Raw genomic sequence first — 19,702 nt, 5'->3', positions numbered from 1 at the left:
ATTAGTCATACTTGACTAATTTCACAGATTTCAGTGCATCTTTTATCATGTCCGCTGCTTGTTAGCAATAAAGTCTGATACATTATGCAAAACTGGCTGTTCTTTCTCTAGTTTCTGAGATTCCGAGGAAGTGTAAAATGGCCAACTCTTCATAAAAATAGAAGAGTTATGCCAATTTTATAGCCTTGAAATGGTCACTAACACTGCCAGCTCTAACAGCAGCTGGTTTCTCCCAGTGCTGAGTCAGTGGTGTAGTTTAGTCTAGAATGCCAAGAACTTTAAAAAAGATGCTCATGGCGCTGTTGAACCCTATACTCAAAATAGGATCCTTTCCACAGCAGCTTGTAACATTTTCCTTGCAAGTTCTTTATCCTTGCTTCCTTTTCCATACAAATTCTCACAGAGAATTTGAATCCTACAGAAAATTCTACAGGAAAAGTAGATTGAAGAGAATTGCAGTAGAAAAGACTCTGGGGGAACCAATTAATCTTGCTGTAGTTCGATATTTTGCAGCAGGTTTTCCCACTTTCACAGAGATCCTGTGCCTCAAACTTTTACAAATAAGGAGGGACTGGTGTATTTCTTTAAGAAAAAAAAAGTAAAATTCATTTGGTTTAAATGGAACCAGTCACAAAGCAGAGACATTTACTACACTTAAATATATTTATCAGAGGAAAAAATGTGGTAGAATGAAGTTATGACAGTTTAAAACGTTTAAGTAAAACAGGAAAATGTGGTTTGCTGTGGGAAATACATTAATGGTGCTACCCTCTCAAAAACATTTCTTATGTCTATTTCACCTATGAAACTGATATGAGAAGCACACATTTCTTAGGAGTTCTGTAATAGTGATGGATCCAGTCTAATGTTTGCAAGTAGTCTGCTGGAAACTGCCCCACATGAAAACGTAACAATTTCCAGTTTGTGGATGTATTGGAAATAGTTGCTTCTATAACCAGCATTGTGTAGTCACTTCAGCACTGGATTACAACTTTGGATTACAGTACTGGGTTCAACTATTGCCTTGGTTATGGAAACCTACCAGGTGACCTTCAACTAGTCACACTCGGCCTCAGAGGAACAAATCTGGCAAGAAACCCCCATAATAGGTTCACTTTAGAATCCCCATAAATTGGAAATGAAGACACACAACAACAGTGCAATGGACAGTTATTTCATTGTTATTTTTATACAAAATAATTGCCTATCCAAGTTTTGTACAAAATTATTAATTTTTACACATTTAAAACCAAAATACTTTTTCCATTGTCATCAGTGTCATTTTGGACTTAATGCAGGTGTGAAAAATGTTAAATAAGTTTGCATATACCTCTCCTGTTAGTAGCTATTGTTTACAAAATAGAAGTAAGATTTAAAGATCCAGGTGTCCATGTTTTTCTTAATTGTTTTTCTTAATTGTAGTAGTTGATGCAGAATACTGACTCTAGTTTGCAAGATGTATAATAGGGATGATTTTTAATGTAAAGTTGCTACTAGACGAGTTACAAAGCACAAATCTAGAGGGCACATTTCTTGTAGAAATGGAAACAACAGAGTGCTTTAAAAAGTAGCTTATTTGCTTGCTTATCTGTATATGGTGTGGGAAATATCCATGTTCAGGAGTGCTAATGAAAATATCCAAGGAACGATCAGAAATTATTCACATCCTTCATTGACATTATTATCTATCTATGGATATTATATGAAATCCATCTGCTACAGGAACTTTATTGGCAGCAGGCCACGTGGACTTTGCAGGACACTGGTGAGTTACCTGAGATTATGCAATCCAGTGTTGGCATATGTTAGCACATCAGCATCTGGCTGACACAAAAAACTGATATATTGCAGCCAGAGGGTTGAAGCAATTATAGGGCACCTTTCCCGAAGCTAGTTTTCTGCTTTTATAACATGTAAACAACCGAAATGGACCTAATAAAACACTGTATTCTTTTGCTACTTTTGGTCAGGTACATCAAAACCATGCTGAAAGAAAATGCAAAGACAGATAATAACTTTCTTTTAGATCAGAATTGCCTATTTTTTCATGTTTTACTGCTATTGTGACCACAACTGTAGCCACAGCTGTAGTGTACATGCCACATCCTGATACGGTTTCAAGTAACTCTGCAGGAAAATATCAACAATGTTGTTTGTACAATCATAGCCCAAAATGCTGGTAGCACTGAACACTACAGAGTGAGAGAAGTAGACTCCCTTTGGTGTCATAAGGGTTTGCCTTAGCGAAGTATCACATAAGTCCCAGTTTACTTTGAACCCTACATCTCTTACAAGTTTTTTGTTTTACTGTCATAAACTCTAACTTTCTAAATTTGGAATGTTGTGTAAGAATGAGAACAAAAGTCAACACCTTGAAATAATAATAATAATAGCACAGAGAAACACCAAATGAATTAGTAGCAATATGTACAATTCAGTTGAAAACAGTACTGGTATTTTGCAGGTTGCATTCCAAAATCCAAAATACTCAGAAACACAAAATCATCCACAGGTCTGGCTAAGGTAATGACACCTTTGCTTTCTGACAGTTCAGTGTACCCAAATTTTGTTTCATGGACACAATTATTAAAAATATTTCCTATAAAATTACTTTCAAGATATGGGTATACGGTGTAGATGAAAGATAATGTTTAGACTTGGCTCTCCAAGATATCTCATTATGTGTGTATATGAAAATACAAGCATTCCAACATTCTAAAATACTTGAAATCCAAAACTCTGGAAAAGGAAGACGCAAATCAAAGCACAAAGTATGATCTTGCAACTTTTGATGTACAGTGTTCAAAAGACACCCATATTCCTAGATTATATAGGAATTTCCGAATGCAATCCATGTGATTATTATTAACCCAAGAAACAGAAGCAACAAATTATTGATTTCATCAGGGCTGTCAGAAGTCCTAGGATGGAATGGACCCCAGTCGCGAGCCACTGGTTCAGTATCGCCATGACTGAATGAATATCGTCGTGTTACCTGTTGCCGTGACCTTATCTGTGAATGACTGGGACATATTTGTTGAATCTTCTCATGCGTTTGGAGAAAGTCAGGTAGTCTCTCACTGTCCTGATACATGGCTCTAGTGGTATTAAAAGGCCTTGCATTTGAATCCATCCACCACATAAGATCTGTGGCACTTTGTTGAAAGATATTGATTAGTGTAATGACGTCTCCTTCTGCACTGTGACTGTTCGGAGGGTATGCTTTGTAGAATCTGAAATACATGTCTTGAAGTCCATATTTCATCTTCTTGCCACATTGCTTAGATTCATATATAAACTGACTTAGCTGGATGTTCTCTTTGTCCAGGGCTTTCATGGCTTTTAAAGTGTCCGCACAATAGATTCCATCAAGGCCTGAAAGACCCAGTGCAGACAGTTCAGCTTTCAGCAACGGAAAATCATAGCTGCAGCCATTGTGGGCTACCAAACAGATTGGTGGGTGCTGACGAATGAAAAAAGCTGTCATCATGTGCAGAATGTCTAAGTTAAACTTTTGTTTTTTGTTCCATGAAAACATTTCATTAGTCAATCCTGTTATGGAACTTGCCATTGGGGTGAATGGCTTATCTGGATTAATACAGACACAGAGCTTATCTACCACCCGAGGGAAGAGAGGAATAGGTTTAGGATGAGAATTACGGTACTGAAGGTTCTCCAAAGCATGCCTAGTCACAGCAAACAAACACATTTCAGCAATTTTAGGTCGTGAGGGGGGTAAACCTGTTGCTTCCAGGTCCATGAAGACAAAAGTTTCAATTGGTCTGGAGGGAGATTCAGACACAGCATACATTTTGAGGCCTGTGAGAAAAAGCATTAAAAAGATTTGTAAAACGTGGGAGGGATTCATAGAATACAGATTTTGGATTCAGCCTATTAATTCCATTTCCCCAAAAATAAGACAGAGTCTTATATTATTTTTGCTCCAAAAGATGTGTTAGGGCTTGTTTTCAAGGGCAGGCTTATTTTTCCAATTCACTTTTTAATTGAACTATATCTAGCACTTATTTTTGAAATTGGGCTTCTATTTCGAGCATCCTCAGAAATGCTGAAAAATCATCCTAGGTCTTATTTTCAGGGTAGGTCTTATTTTGGGGGAAACAGGGTTGTTATTCACTTATGAACTGTCTTGGGGATATGTATGCACTCTATATATTTGGATCAAGTTAGGTGCACTGCACATAGCTGTGTCTGGGATTTGAAGATGCTTTATCCTTGTCTATCCATATATTGATAAATGTTTATCAATATAAATGTTTTTGCTGCTTTCAAAGCATAATCAATACATGAATGAACCAAGAAGCATAACTCACTTTGGGGTATTGTGCAAAAAGATCTCTACTACCTCCTTGTGTGGGTGTTTTATTCAGTGGCCTCCAAAGAAGGAGCCTCCACCATACTCCGCGGCAGAGAGTTCCACTGCCGAACAGCTCTCACAGTGAGGAAGTTCTTCCTGATGTTCAGGTGGAATCTCCTTTCCTATAGTTTAAAGCCATTGTTTCACGTTCTTGTCTCCAGGGCAGCAGAAAACAAGCTTGCTCCCTCCTCCCTATGACTTCCCCTCATATATTTATACATGGCTATCATGTCTCCTCTCAGCCTTCTCTTCTACAAGCTAAACATGCCCAGCTCTTTAAGCCGCTCTTCATAGGGCTTGTTCTCCAGACCCTTGATCATTTTCGTCGCCCTCCTCTAGACACATTCCAGCTTGTCAACATCTCCCTTCAATTGCGGTGCCCAGAATTGGACACAGCATTCCATGTGTGGTTTGACCAAGCTATTTTATTCCAGGTATGGAGACATGTTTTTATCACCTGTGCCTCTTGAAGAAGTATATGAAGCATTATACGCTAGTGTGATGCCTTTTATGCAATTTGGTTGATCCAGACAAAAGTACTACTATGGGCTGGATTTGGCGTCTTTGCTCGTTTTGTTTTACAGCCAACGCATCTGCAACTTTTCTTTCCCATAAGTGAACCATACATCTTTCATATGTAGAATATATTGTCTGTCTAGTCCGGGGTTCTCTTCCTCCTCCACGTCTTTCCCACATACTGAGGCTCTTTGTCTGGACACAGCGCAGAGGACAAGCTCCAGCAGGTCCTTTGCTACTCCGAATCAAGCAGGAGGTCAAAGGCACCTCAATAGGAGAAGCATTATACGTACCTCCTGGCACCTTAAACAATAGTTTGAAGTCAGAAAAAGACAACAAGTTGATTCATGAGAAATTAGTAATAAGCTTCAGGCAGAGGGCATGCAAAGGGATCTTGTGGCACCTTTGAAACTAACTTTATCTCGGTTTAAAGTGCATCTACACCAGGCATGGGCAAGCTTTGGCCCTACAGGTGTTTTGGACTTCAACTCCCACAATCCCTAACAGCCTATCAGCTGTTAGGAATTGTAGGGGTTGAAGTCCAAAACACCAGGAGGGCCAAAGTTTGCCCATGCATGATCTACACTATAGAATGATTGCAGCTCGATACCATTTTTACTGTCATGCCTCAATACTATGGATTCATGGGACATGCAGTTTTATAAGGTCTTCAGCCTCCTCTGCTAGAGACCACTGCAAACAAGTCTCCATTGCATGGTGACAATAAGAGTGGTGTCAAACCTTATTGATTCTATGGTATAGAGCAGGCCTAGGCAAACCTGGGCCCTCCAGGTGTTTTGGACTTCAATTCCCACAATTCTTAACAGCCGATAGGCTGTTAGGAATTGTGGGAGTTGAAGTCCAAAACACCTGGAGGGCCCAAGTTTGCCCACGTCTGGTGTAGATGCAACACCGGTTTCAAAAGTGACTTGCATTTCCCAAATTCTGGTCTTTTCTACAGCCTAAAGCACTGTCTCCTCCTCCACGGGGAGGAAAAAGGCCAGTCCCCCCCTCTCCCCCCGCAAGCTTTGTCATTCCTGGCCTCAGGCAATTAGCCTTCTTTTTTCTTGGCATTTGTTCCTGTTTGTAGATAAATATACTTACAGTACTTGGAAAGCAATGGAGTTGGTGGGAGCCTCAGTCTTTCAGAGTTATATCTTGTTCTGTAACATAGATCAATCCCAGCCCTTCAATTTCTCTTTTTGTCTGTGTGAATTGGTCATGAGTCATTGGAAAAGCAACGCCCAGCTCCTCACGAAACCGAAAGTGGGACTCATTTTTTCTCACTCACAGAGACGTGACTTGGAATGACAGTTGTATATGACTGTATACCTTTTAGATATAAAATATGCCAGACGCCATTTTACAAAACATAGTGAGGGGAAATGTCAAGGACTCCTTAGAATCATAGAACTATAGAGTTGGAAGAGACCTCATGGGCCATCCAGTCCAACCCCCTGCCAAGAGGCAGGAAATCGCATTCAAAGCACCCCCGACAGATGGCCATCCAGCCTCTGCTTAAAAGCTTCCAAAGAAGGAGCCTCCACCACAGTCCTGGGGAGAGAGTTCCACTGTCGAACAGCTCTCACAGTGAGGAAGTTCTTCCTGATGTTCAGGTGGAATCTCCTTTCCTGTAGTTTGAAGCCATTGTCCTAGTCTGCAGGGCAGCAGAAAACAAGCTTGCTCCCTCCTCCCTATGACTTCCCCTCACATATTTGTACATGGCTATCATGTCTCCTCTTAGCCTTCTCTTCTGCAGGCTAAACATGCCCAGTTCTTGAAGCCACTCCTCATAGGGCTTGTTCTCCAGACCTTTGATCATTTTAGTTGTCCTCCTCTGGACACATTCCAGCTTGTCAACATCTACCTTCAATTGCGGTGCCCAGAATTGGACACAGTATTCCAGGTGTGGTCTGACCAAGGCAGAATAGAGAGGTAGCATGACTTCCCTGGATCTAGACACTATACCCCTATTGATGCAGGCCAAAATCCCATTGGCTTTCTTAGCAGCCACATCACATTGCTGGCTCATGTTTAACTTGTTGCCCACAAGGACAACACGCCCCTTGCTTTAATACCTATGTCTAAAATAGAATGAAAGTCAGCTCAGCCCATGTTAAAATCTACTCTGCTCCTCAGTCATAACAATGCAGAATTTCTGAGGGACAAACACTGTTTTGGCTTTACGTGGTTTTCTCTCAGCTTGAACAACTGAGGTGCAAACTTTTGAACTAAACAGGAATCAGCTACACAAGTCTGACACAGATAAAACTATTTTTAGATGACAGTGTAAGGGAAAGAAGCACTTGTTAAAACAGATTTTCCCCAGCGTGTTGGAAATACCTTTGTGATGCAGACACCATCTGGTTAAGTATTTTTAGCCTACTGATTTCAAGGCTCAGTAAGGCATGTATGCATGTGTGTGTGTATATGTGTGTGCAATGAAGCAATGCAAGTTGTGTTTACCACTCTGAAGTACCTCTGAGAATGCCTGCCATAGATGTGGGCGAAACATCAGGAGACAATGCTTCTGGAACATGGCCATACAGGCCAGAAAACTCACAGCAACCCATAAATAATTCTGTTTGTTGTCCTCTTAGAGGTTTAAGGTTACGAGAAAATCAGAAGTAATGCAGACATCGTAACAGACAAACAAGCACTTACAACCCACAAAGTTATAACCTTGTAAAATGGGTCTATGTATGTAATGTTTTCATAATGCAAGTATAAGAAACCAAGAGAACACAAAAAAACCACCCAGATGTCGCTTTCAGGCACTTATGCCCTGTAATTAAAACACACATTTTAAGACCATGTTCTGTGATGTGAGCTCAGTATATTCCCAGAAAAAGACAACCTAACTACTAAAAGGTTTTATTTTTTAACAGATAGCATAGTTCTTAGGTGAATTGCCTTGCTGGCCAGCAACCGATCCAAAATGATAAAGACTCAGTCTTGAAATACCGCATATTCTAAATTAATCAGTGTGGATATGTAAAAAGCAGAAATATAAGAGCTAGTTCCTCAGGAGCAACAGAAGAAAGGTTCTGCGTTGTTGCTATAAGGTTTATATGAAAAAAGCTCAGATATGCCTTGTACCAGGGAAAGGAATTTACACCTCCTTATATGAAGCACCTGCATGAAAGAACGGCAGACCTAAAGTCTGAAAAGAACAGCAAATGATAGCCTTCATGGTGGCTGGGCCACAGAGGATCTCGGAGGTGGGGTGATGGAGAACGGAGCAGAAGCTTCATCTATATAATTACATCCCTTCCCTTTCTGCTCAGCTAGTAATTTTAAAACCTCAGTGCATGTGTAATGGTGCACCGTGGAGTGGGGAGGAATTCATGTTAAGATCCCAAAGCCTCCAACTGTGAACAGACTTCTGCTCTTGCTTCCCTGGTAGGATTCTGCATAAGATGGAAGAAGTATTGAAAGGCACACACTATTCAGACAGACAGAATGTATACAGAAGCTTCTGTGTGAAACAATTTATTTCCCATGATATTGTGATACAAAAAGACTCTGACCCAAAACAGAGGGAGATCTTCTCTATTTCGCAAACTTTCCTTAATATAGAATGAGATGGTTGGAGGGCCCAAAGTTGGAGAAGGCCTTGCCAAATGACACAAATTTGAGGTGCTGAGCTGTTTTCCTAATGGTTGTTGTTGTGTGTGCCTTCAAGTTATTGCTAATTTATAACAACCCTAAGGCAGCCCTATCACAGGGTTTTCTTGGCAGGATTTGCTCAGAAGGAATTTATCTTCTCTTGTGTGTGTGAGAGAGAGACTTGCTTAAGGTCACCCAGTGGGTTTCCATAGCTAAGGGGGGGGGGGGGGGTCTGAATCTTGGTTTGTAAAGTCATCGCCCAATGTTCAAATCATTACATCATACTGGTATCAGATACTGTATATCAGAGGTCACTATCAACATGAACATGGTTCTGAGAGCAGATCTAAAATTCACTGTCAAAACAGCACTACATCCTCTAGCTCAGGCATGAGCAAACTTCAGCCCTCCAGGTGTTTTGGACTTCAATTTCCACAATTCCTAATGGCCAGTAGGAATTGTGGAAGTTGAAATCCAAAACACCTAGAGGGCTGAAGCTTGCCCATGCCTGCTGTATATTATGTAATATACTTTCCTACTACATAAGAATGGTTACAAACTAAATTTGGACTTCATTACATGTTAGAGAACGGCTGCTCCATTTTTATGTAAGACAGTACTGAATCTTACAAAAGATAAATAATCTCATATGGAAAAAGTAGTTTATAAATGTAAAAACCTTTGAGGGATATATCTCCTTGGTGTACATTAACAAAACAATCCAATACATGTCTGGTAAATTTCACTGACTTTAAAAGAATTCCTTCCTAATTAAGTGAGGATATTACTGCAAAGTTGTGTTTTCCTAAAAGGAAAGTATTGCACATAAAAAGCATCACTCTTGCACTCCTGCATTAAACAACAGAAGCATGGGAAATATTTAAACATGTCAGAGTACACAAGGTATAGAAATATTTTCAATATGTAATTTTTAATATCACATTCTTCAGATATCAATGCTTTAATATTTTACATTATGCTGGGAAATCAATTTAATAAAACAGTAAAAAAAGAGTATTTTCCACTGTGATTGTTTCTTGTAACTGATTTTTGGCCTATTTTATATTTCAAACTATACGTTTAAGAATATTGTATTCAGTTAGTTTTAGAGAGTCCACATTTTCCAAAAATTAATCAATCAAATCATTAGTTGCATTCCATTTCTTGATCATCAACTTCTGGCTCCAAAGGATATGCTTCATCCAATGCAAGTTCTGAAACAGAGGGGATACATTTTATGAGTGCAAGAAATTTAGGAAAAAATAGGCATGTGTCAACTATTATTTAAGTATAGATCAAGCATGGGCAAGCTTTGGCCCTCCAGTTGTTTGGGACTTCAACTACCATAATTTCAACTTTAACTCACCTGGAGGGCTGAAGTTGGCTCATGCCTGATATAGATTATCCAAATCAAGGATGGGCAAACTGCGACACCTCCAGATATTCTTGGACTACAACTTTCAACATCCCTCAATACATGCTGTAGGGTTACAGAATTCCCATCTATTTCTGGAAAACCTATTAATCTATGAAACCAATGACTTGTGTTTCGAGGCTAAATAGACCTTATCAAGTGTCAGTTTTCTTTTATGTGTTTACTTACAAATTTCAGGACTGAAAACATTTAAATTTGATGGGTAATACAGAAATGAGAAAAATCTCAAGTATTTTCATAAAGAATACAGCTACGGCTACTTTTGCACTGATCAAAAGCTGCAGCTAAAAGCAGAGTGCATGTTTTGTGTAGAAAACCTAAGTGCAACAGACTTACATACATCCTTCACGTTCTGTCTTTCTGTTATTTCAAAAATTAAAGCAGTTCAAATATACAATAGTAGTAATAGTACTGCATTAAAATGTGTCAGTAAGGGTTAAATCCAGAATTAGTTCTATTGAAAGTAGATCCAGAAAAATTAATGGGATTTGTTGGTTATAGTTAATAGGTCCTGTTGACTTCCATGGGTCAGGCATCCTCAAACTGCAGCTCTCCAGCTGTTTGGGCCTCCAATTCCCAGAATTCCTGACCACTTAACACAGTGGTTCTCAACCTGTGGGTCCGCAGATATTTTGGCCTAACAGCCAGCAAAATGGCTGGGATTTCTGGCCAAAACACCAGGGGACCTACAGATTAAGAACCACTGATTAACAAGGTGGCTAAGACTTCTGAGGGTTGGAAGTCCAAACAGGTAGAAGTTGAGGATGCCTGGTCTATGTTCTAGGTGGATTTAGCTCAAAGATTCCCACTTTTCAGTAAGGGAGGCAAATCTCTTTTGAATAAATGTAGTAGCATGATAACAACCTGCACACTAAACAAATGTTACTGAAAAGACTAAGATAAAGTAAGATCCAGACTGCAAGTCTATATAGACCTACATCGCATTAAGTCCCATTTCGTTAAGTAATTGGCTGTACTTCTGAATAAACATGCACTGGACCTGGGCATTTTAATATTCACTAAAATAGAATTTTCACACAAGCAACTTCACCTTCACAGGCTTTCAGCTTTCCAGCTTTTCGGAGAATTGCCCTGACACCAGGCATGACATGGTCAAACTGATGGAGCACTTCCAGGCAATGTTCATGGAAGAGTTTATCCTTTTGAGACAGGCTGTGCAAGAGCAAAACAGTGTCCCGTAAAAACTGAATCACTTGCTTTCCACGCACATCAAACAAATTTCCTTCCACTTTTCTGACTGTTAGCCATTGCCTATGCAACATTACAATTAGAGCCTTCACTACCTGCAGGAGAAAACACAATACAATTCTCAAACACATTTTGCAGGAGACATGGGTTACAAACTTTGGTTACTGTGGTTTAGTAAGTGGCAGTACTGCAACAATCCAAAAACCCTTAAGGGTTAGACCGCTGAGCTGCTGAACTTACTGACCGAAAGGTCTCCGGTTTGAAACCGGGGAGCAGAGTGAGCTCCTGCTGTTAGCCCCAGCTTTTGCCAACCTAGCAGCTCGAAAACATGCAAATGTGAGTAGATTAATAGGTATCGTTCCAGCAGGAAGGTAACGGCTCTCCACGCAATCATGCTGGCCACATGACCTTGGAGGTGTCTATGGACAAAACTGGCTCTCTGACTTAGAAATGGAGATGAGCACCAACCTCCAGAGTTGGACACAACTAGACTTAATGTCAGGGGAAAACCTTTACCTTTTATGAAGCATTGAATCATAGAATTGGGAAGACCGCAAGGACCATCCAGTCCAGCCCCATTCTGCCATGCAGGAATATACAATCAAAGCACCTCTGACAGTTGGCCAATCCCGCCTTGGTTTAAAATCCTCCAGAGAAAATACTCCACCATCCTCCAAGGCAGGATATTCCACTGTTGAACAGTGCTGACTATCTGGGAGTTTTTCTTAATGATTAAGTGAAAATCACTTTTCCTTTAGTCTTTTCCATAGAATAAGAATGAGTTTGATGGCAACATGACAACAATAATGCAACTAGGCTGGGTTAATTTACAGATTTTAAATGATAGCTTCCTATGCATAATTAGGATCTAAAGTAACTAAAATGCCATGAGTCTTTTCATTTGACTGCCTTACCTCAGAGCTGCACTGGCATTGTGTTCCAACAAGTAAAACAGACTGGCTACAACACTGCACACATTTGGTCAGGAAGCGAACAGTCTACAGTCGATACAAAAACAAAACCCAGACACACAAGTTTGTATGTGAAAAGATAAAGCAATGAAAGTAGACTCACTCCACCACAAATGTTAAATCTGAGAAAAGTTGTGCAACATTGTACACACAATGGATCTTATTTCTGACTAAATGTGTATACTGTACGGTATGGCTTTAAACGGGAATATTTTGAGGGTGTTTTAAAAGTCCTCTGGCATATGCTCTATTCCAGGCGTCCCCAAACTTTTTAAACAGGGGGCCAGTTCACGATCCTTTGGACCGTTGGAGGGCCGGACTATAGTTGGCCACCGAGCAATAATAATAATTAACAACAACAACAACAACAAACAACAACAATAATAAAGAGGGTTGGAAGAGACCCCTTGGGCCATTTAGTCCAAGCACCCCTGACAGATGGCCACCCAGCCTCAATGTTGTTAATAATAATAATAATAATAATAATAATAATAATAATACAGGGTTTTGGAACACAATACTCCTGACCTCACAATTGTGTTAAAAAACAAAGTATGGATTGTCGATGTTGCAATCCCAGGTGACAAAAGGATTGAGAAGAAACAACTGGAAAAGCTGACACGATATGAGGATTTAAAGATTGAATTACAAAGACTCTGGCACAAGCCAGTCAAGGTGGTCCCAGTGGTGATCAGCACACTGGGTGCAGTGCCTAAAGACCTTGGCCTGCACTTAAACACAAATGGCGCTAACAAAATTACCATCTGCCAGCTACAGAAGGCCACCTTAATGGGATCTGCATGCGTTATTCGCCGATACATCACAGTCCTAGACACTTGGGAAGTGTCCGACGTATGATCCAATACAACAGCCAGCAGAGTGTCTGCTGTGGACTCATCTTGTTGTGTTAATAATAATAATAATAATAATAATAATAATAATAATAATAATAAACATTCAAAAGTATTGGAAAATAAGCACGCAAAGATACTGTGGGACTTCCGAATCCAGACTCACAAAGTTCTGGAACACAACACAGCAGACATCACAGTTGTGGAAAAGAAAAAGGTTTGGATCATTGATGTTGCCATCCCAGGTGACAGTCGCATTGACGAAAAACAACAGGAAAAACTCAGCCGCTATCAGGACCTCAAGATTGAACTTCGAAGACTGGCAGAAACCAGTGCAGGTGGTCCCGGTGGTGATGGGCACATTGGGTGCCGTGCCAAAAGATCTCAGCCGGCATTTGGAAACAATAGACATTGACAAAATCACAATCTGCCAACTGCAAAAGGCCACCGTACTAGGATCTGCACGCATCATCCAAAAATACATCACACAGTCCTAGACACTTGGGAAGTGTTCGACTTGTGATTTTTGTGATATGAAATCCAGCATATCTATCTTGTTTGCTGTGTCATAATAATAATAATAATAATAATAATAATAATAATAATAATAATAGCTTTAAGAGAAGAAGAGACCCTTGGGTCATTTAGCCCAACCCCCTTCTGCCCTTGTGCTGTGGGGGCCGGATAAATTGCTTCAATGGGCCGCATCCGGCCCCCGGGCCTTAGTTTGGGGACCCCTGCTCTATTCCAACTAAATCTACAATCTGAGCTGCATGCCTGGAGTCCTTTTAAAGGCATCAAGCTCCCCACTCACTGTTCTAATCCCCCATGAGTACAATTTCCACAGTGAGATATTAAAGGAAACTGAATTGCCCAATTCTGGCATTCTTTGTTAAATTTGAAGTGAACTAACATTCCATACTTTTTTAAAAAGACAGACAGCAGATTCTTAAACTCTTCTCTTTCTTACTCACTTTACCTCTTGTTCCAACTGTAGCCAAAGCATCCCAGATGCTGATTTATCTGGTCGTGATGTGATATACAAGTAGAGTGCCAAAAGGAGACAGGTTTCTGTAAAAGCAATTATACGAAGCATTAAAGTATAATTAAAAGTCATTTTGTATTTACTGAATATAGTATTTACTCATTCCCTGGATATAGTACTGGTTCTCTGGGCACTTAATTTTTTAAAAAATAACATTTCAAAACTACTTGAGAACTGTCCTCTAAAAGGAAAAGAGAAACCAGAAGGAAAAGGGAAGAAAACAATAGTAACTTTAGAATGCTGAAAAGAAATTCCCTCAATAAACTTGAAACAGTAGTATTTTAGGTAAAGATCCCACTTCAGTTACTCACCTGAACTTGAACAAAACTGACCAGCAAGCTCCTGGTGGTCAACAAGTAATGTTAACAGCTTAACCGTTAGATGGACGACAAACAAGGGGGCTTCAGGAGATATGCAGCGGAGCAAAGTCTGTGTTTGGCTATGCAACAAATGTTGGAAGCTTTTGAGAAAAAAAGAGAATAAAATAGAATTGACTGAATATTTTGGGGAGGGGTGATTTTCCAAGCAATTTACTGACAGTTTTTTCTCCAAATTATGTAGAACAATCCTATGCATATTAACACATAAATCCTACTTTGTTTAAATGGAATTTCTTCCACCCTAAGTGCATTTAGGATTGCAAGATTAATATCCTCACAAAGACAAATGTATTAAGAATCTGAATAGAGAAAATCACTGTAGCCTGAATTTTTTACCGGTACTCTTACTTGTTTAACACTTATGTAAATTTCACTGAATCAACATGTTTACTCCAGAGCTGAAACTGGGCTAGTACGTTTAGATATCTAACTATTCTGTCTACGCATTTACAGATACAGCAAATGTTCAGAAGTTTGTACACAGGCTTAAAATAATTTTACTTCAGTAGAAGAGATTTAGAATTAGATAATTTAGGAATATATTCTACACAACTACAGTGCAATTAATATGCAACAGCCCAGTTCCCTTTGCACATCATTCATTGACATCTTATTTTCATTTGCCTCTGTAATTCCTATGTTTTACACTAAGATAGGGATTTTATCACAAGTGCCTTGTAGGTGTAAATTTAACACCTTTAATTTAGTTCTTCTGTTCCAAGGTATATTCAAAATGTTTCCATTTACTGGGGTTAGAAGTGCATACTACCATGAAAGTGGGAAGCTGAAAATTAAAAACCCACCTTTTTTTACCGAAGAGAAAACCTTCCTAGGAATCTCTAGGTCCTTCAAAGTGACTTCCAATAGAATCATTCAGGAGGACCTATACATGGCTAGAAAAGTGTCTAAGAATCTCCAGGTCATCCAGCATGACTCTATCGTTAATTCCCATCTGAGTTGAAGAACCTGAATTGAAGAACTCCCATCTGAGTTGAAGAACCATTGAAGAACCGTGGGATTCCTGGAAGGACTATTTTTATCAAATCCACAAAAATGAAGCCTGTAAATGTGGAGGGGCAACTGTACATTCAAGCTATTTTTTACCTTAATAATAAGTCCGTTGTTGATCTTTCTGCCAACTTCACCAAAACTCTTAGGCACTGATTCATGATGCCATGTTTCAGGCACCCTGTTGATGTGGCACATGAAGTCATGAGCTGCAGCACCTTTTTAAACAAAGGATGTTGGGATTGGTCAACATCTGAAATATCTAGTTCTGGATTAGGTTCCTGAGGGTTGGATCTGAGCTGCTTATTGCACGTGACAGTCTTGTCCTTATTCTCCACCATTTCTGTGCATTCCAAACCACAATCTGGTTTCACATTGAGGGAGAGCAGCATGTAAATAACATCCAAGCTGTAAAATACCAAATAATAAAGAATGCCCAGAGACACAACTGCTAACTCTTCTAGAGTAAATAGGATATCATCTACACTTGATGTTCTACTTGAGGAGCTTCTGGAGGAAGAAGTGGATTGGTTTCCAGAAGAAGTACTTCCAGCTTTTGTCATTAACAAAAGGGCTTGGTGGTAGGCACTAATGTGATGTTCCAAAAGGGGAAGAAGGTGTACTGCCCCAGCAATTTTACAGCGCTTTGGGTGAGATATTAGTCTCCTGCTTTCTTCTGAGTTTTCTTCCAATGAACCTTCATCTATAGCAATTAAATTTAATCCTGTTAAGGCAAGTTTTTGAGCAATTTTTAATGACGACTCTTCTTCTTGAGAAGTTTTGGTTCCGTCACTGGAGCTTCTTGTAGAGCCACTATGTAAACAAGAGAAGAACATCAATACAATTTGCTTAATATCATGCATGCCTGTTGAAACTCTGAAAACAGGGCAACAAGTAAAAGTAACTGTCTTTCTGCTGATTCAGTTATAGTGTTTTAGTTATTATGATTAACTATACATGTTCTTAGTATGACCAGTAGTTTAAAAGTACGTACGTGTTGGAAGAATTAGGTGGCATAGCTGTACTAAGCTGAAACTCAAGATTATGACTAAGAAGATAGCAGAGCCCTAGTGATGATTCTGGAACAACCTGTTGCTTCATCAGTGTGTTTATCAAAATGGAACCTGCAACAAGGTATAAATCCAGTGTTCAAGATATATATCACAACAGAAATCAAATATTGGTACAGTACAAAAACTAACAGTATTAACATTTGCTATATATTTCATCACTGAATACCAGGTTTATTAATTCTGACTATACTTTAAAACATAACCTAGTTAATCTGTTTTAGTGCACAGCATGTGCCATTTTGTCTTGCTATTTGCTTACAAAATGCCAGACGTAGCACAGAACAGATGACTAATTGCAGGTCCTCATTACTACGTCTGCTGTAAGCACAATCAATCATAAACCGCAAAACAGAGTTGTTTTTAATGGCTATTTTGAGAATAATAATAATAATAATAACAACAATAACAATAATAATTGTACTACCCACCTCTCCCTGCGGCTCAAGGCAGAATACAACATCATTAAGACAAGACATAAAACACTATTAAAAGACATACAACATGATACACAGAGTTGAAATACAAGTTAAAAACCACTGATTAAATGAAGATAAAAATTCATAACTTTAAACTGAATGTTAATAGTTGCAGACACAGGTGAAGGATCTACAGTTGGACCTCCACACTTGCTGGGGTTCGGGGTACAGGGCCCCCAATGAAAGTGAAAAAACCATCAATAAATATGCTTTTACCCGAGAGAACACCTTTCTAAGAATCCCTAGGCTGGAAGTTGACCATAGGGTTGTGTTTGAGGACTAGAGATTCCTAGAGAGGTGTTTTCTCAAATATTTCCTAGGTCCTCCAGCATAACTCCACTCTCCACTTTTAATGGAGGTTGACCACAGGCTTCCTCTGGAAAACCTAGCAATTCCAAAATTGTTTCAAAATTAAGTCATTTCTTTCATAACATGGTTTTAGCATAATCATCTATTAATTTCCATGATACATGTAATGTGCTAGTTTAGAAATATTGAAACATTGCATTTGCTTTGATTGGTTTATTTTACTATTCTAACAATTAGAAATGTGGCTGGCTATTTGGGAAAGAGGGGCGCATTCAGGGACCTGTCACAGAATCTCCACTTTCCAACTAATTACAACTAGCAAAACTCGAAAAATTCTAGAACAAGGTGGGAAAGAAGATAGGTCAGCATCTCTGAGAAAATCTGAAGTACACCGAGAAGGACTTCGTAACAGCAATACAAGTCAACTTCCCCACAGCCTAAACTAGCAGAAGCTGGTACAGCAAATTTGAGTAAGCAAACCCAGCCGTAAACATTTCATTCAATAAGGATAACAGGCAACTGCATGGCTCAAAAACAAAGACATTGCATTCATGTATTAATCATGCCAACACACATTTATACCTTGCCTTATATGGAACAGAAACACACATTACATGCTTCTTATTATTACTAGTTACTAAAAAGTGACTCTGGGGGACTGTAAAAGCCAAGAGCACACTGTTTTGAAATCTAACCTATGCACAAGGCTGGTGATTATCTTACAGAATCAACCCCCACATTTTGGGGTTTGACTATTGAGGATTTGATTATTCATGGATCTGATTAAAATGTTCATTTCTAGGAGTCACCAGACAGTTCTACTCTTTTGTTTCCAAGGCAGAAGCAGGAGGCTGGCATTCTCCCCAGAGGCGGTGCACCTGCTGGCCAGGGCTTGCCTGCACTGCCTCCACTGCTGTTCCAATGCCATATTATAGTACTGATGTTTCCAAGGACACAAACTGTCTTCTTTGCATGACCTAAGAATGTGTGCCTCGAGGGTGAACTTTGCATGTGGAAAAGAGGCAGAAGCAGGCTGCTGGCAAGCTTCCTAGAGTTGGGATAACCCAAAGAGTACATACGTTATGGCAGTCTTGCCAGCTGGGGCTTGCAGCCACCTCTGCTGCTGTTACTATGCCATTTCATTAATAGCGACTTCATCATGCACACGTGGGGGTCCTGAAACTAAACCCCCACAGATACTACACATTGGTTGAGAAGTGTAAAGGCTGTTTGTGTAGCTATACTGTAGTCAAACAAAGCATGGTCCAGCAACAATTCGTAGTTGTGGGAGACCTAACTTGACCCCATGAACATTCACTTAACAATTGACACAGGCTGACAGCCAGCTTTCAGAGAAATCTGTGCTACGGCAGAATCTGCCACAAGCTGATTAGCCCAAATCCACAGTTTCAGAACTTTCAGTTAACGTGTATATCACATTGTAGTTAGTGCATTATGAGGGGAGCTCAAAGAAAAATACTAGTCCAGCAAGTCTAGGAGGGTCAAGAGCCACAGAAATTTCCTGAGGACATGTGTTCGCAGATGACCCCAAGGCTGCACTTTGCTTGCCCCTGTTCCATGGGAATATATTGTATGCTCTCTAATAGAGATTCCAAGCCTAACACTAATGAATGTAATTATAGGATTTCTCAGATGGAATTACCTTGCCTTTGAGCACAAACATAACTCATTTCTTGCTTCACAGGCTCAGTTTCAAGGTCAGGCATCTTACTGTCTGAAAAGAAAGGTTTGCAGTAATCCAAAAAGCAGTATTAAATCTGTTTTTGGCTTGGAGTCCAACTAGACTGCTAATATTCTTCTTGCTGACATTCATTTGCTATGCTTATTATTAGCAAACACAGATTCTACCAGGTTTCAAATGCATGGAGACAAAATGCAACCCAGGAGTACCCATAAAGACCATGAAATGGAAGTGGAGTACTCCTCCAAAGCATTCCTAAAGACAGGACTGGAGTCACAGTAACAACATGTCAAATTCTTTTTGGAGTGACTGCATAGATGGTCTGGCTCATCTTACTGTTCTAAGCACATTCTAAGGCTTGCTGAAGTCTCATACTAAGAGATTTCAACAAACTGTTTGGATCTTTGAACCTTCCGGAACAAACTGTTAAAACTGATCCACTATCTCTGCAAAGGCTGTGCATAGCCAACAGGTAAAACCGGATCAGATGATGTTTTTCCAAGACAACAAAACTATTTCTACCTCTATTATCCACAGGCTATTACCCATTAAATCAATACAGAAAATAAAGTCAAGTATACATTCAATGACATGCATAAGGTTAGATATTAACTCAGACATGCCCATATGTCATAGCAACCATGAAATCCAGAAACCTCCATACAAGGTGACTCTAGCATGTATACTGTAGTCCTCCCCATGTCATGAACAAAAGCAAATATTTTAAAGATATAGGACAGTGG

At 39.5% G+C, this 19,702-nt stretch overlaps 2 protein-coding genes across 9 annotated transcripts in view; both read right to left on the bottom strand.

Annotated features, from left to right (window-relative positions):
* Positions 1–1,160: 1,160 nt before the first annotated feature.
* Positions 1,161–6,157, bottom strand: trex1 (three prime repair exonuclease 1). Its single transcript, XM_008105169.3, has 2 exons — positions 5,996–6,157; positions 1,161–3,819 (listed from the first exon to the last, which is right to left on the bottom strand). Exon 2 carries the CDS (start codon positions 3,809–3,811, stop codon positions 2,822–2,824), a length of 990 nt encoding a protein of 329 aa, XP_008103376.1. The 5' UTR covers positions 3,812–3,819; positions 5,996–6,157; the 3' UTR covers positions 1,161–2,821.
* Positions 6,158–9,412: 3,255 nt separating this feature from the next.
* Positions 9,413–19,702, bottom strand: part of atrip (ATR interacting protein) — a 32,164-nt gene continuing 21,874 nt past the window's right edge. For 3 of the 8 annotated variants that reach the window (XM_062970012.1, XM_062970011.1, XM_008105170.3), the window contains exons 7-14: positions 18,921–18,992; positions 16,394–16,523; positions 15,496–16,212; positions 14,323–14,471; positions 13,946–14,037; positions 12,059–12,142; positions 10,987–11,239; positions 9,413–9,714 (exon numbers count right to left, since the gene is read on the bottom strand). In XM_062970012.1, the coding sequence (XP_062826082.1) occupies positions 9,647–9,714; positions 10,987–11,239; positions 12,059–12,142; positions 13,946–14,037; positions 14,323–14,471; positions 15,496–16,212; positions 16,394–16,523; positions 18,921–18,992 (1,565 nt within the window). In that variant the 3' untranslated portion in view covers positions 9,413–9,646. Of the gene's footprint in view, positions 9,715–10,986; positions 11,240–12,058; positions 12,143–13,940; positions 14,038–14,322; positions 14,472–15,495; positions 16,213–16,393; positions 16,524–18,920; positions 18,993–19,702 lie in introns of those variants that run through there. The other 5 variants (XR_010002648.1, XM_062970014.1, XM_062970013.1 and 2 more) reach the window with 5 other exon arrangements.

Source organism: Anolis carolinensis, chromosome 2 (assembly GCF_035594765.1).
Source record: "Anolis carolinensis isolate JA03-04 chromosome 2, rAnoCar3.1.pri, whole genome shotgun sequence".
Lineage (NCBI taxonomy): Eukaryota > Metazoa > Chordata > Lepidosauria > Squamata > Dactyloidae > Anolis > Anolis carolinensis.
The sequence above is the reverse complement of the archived record's forward strand: the minus strand, read 5'-3'. Positions and strand labels throughout refer to the sequence as shown.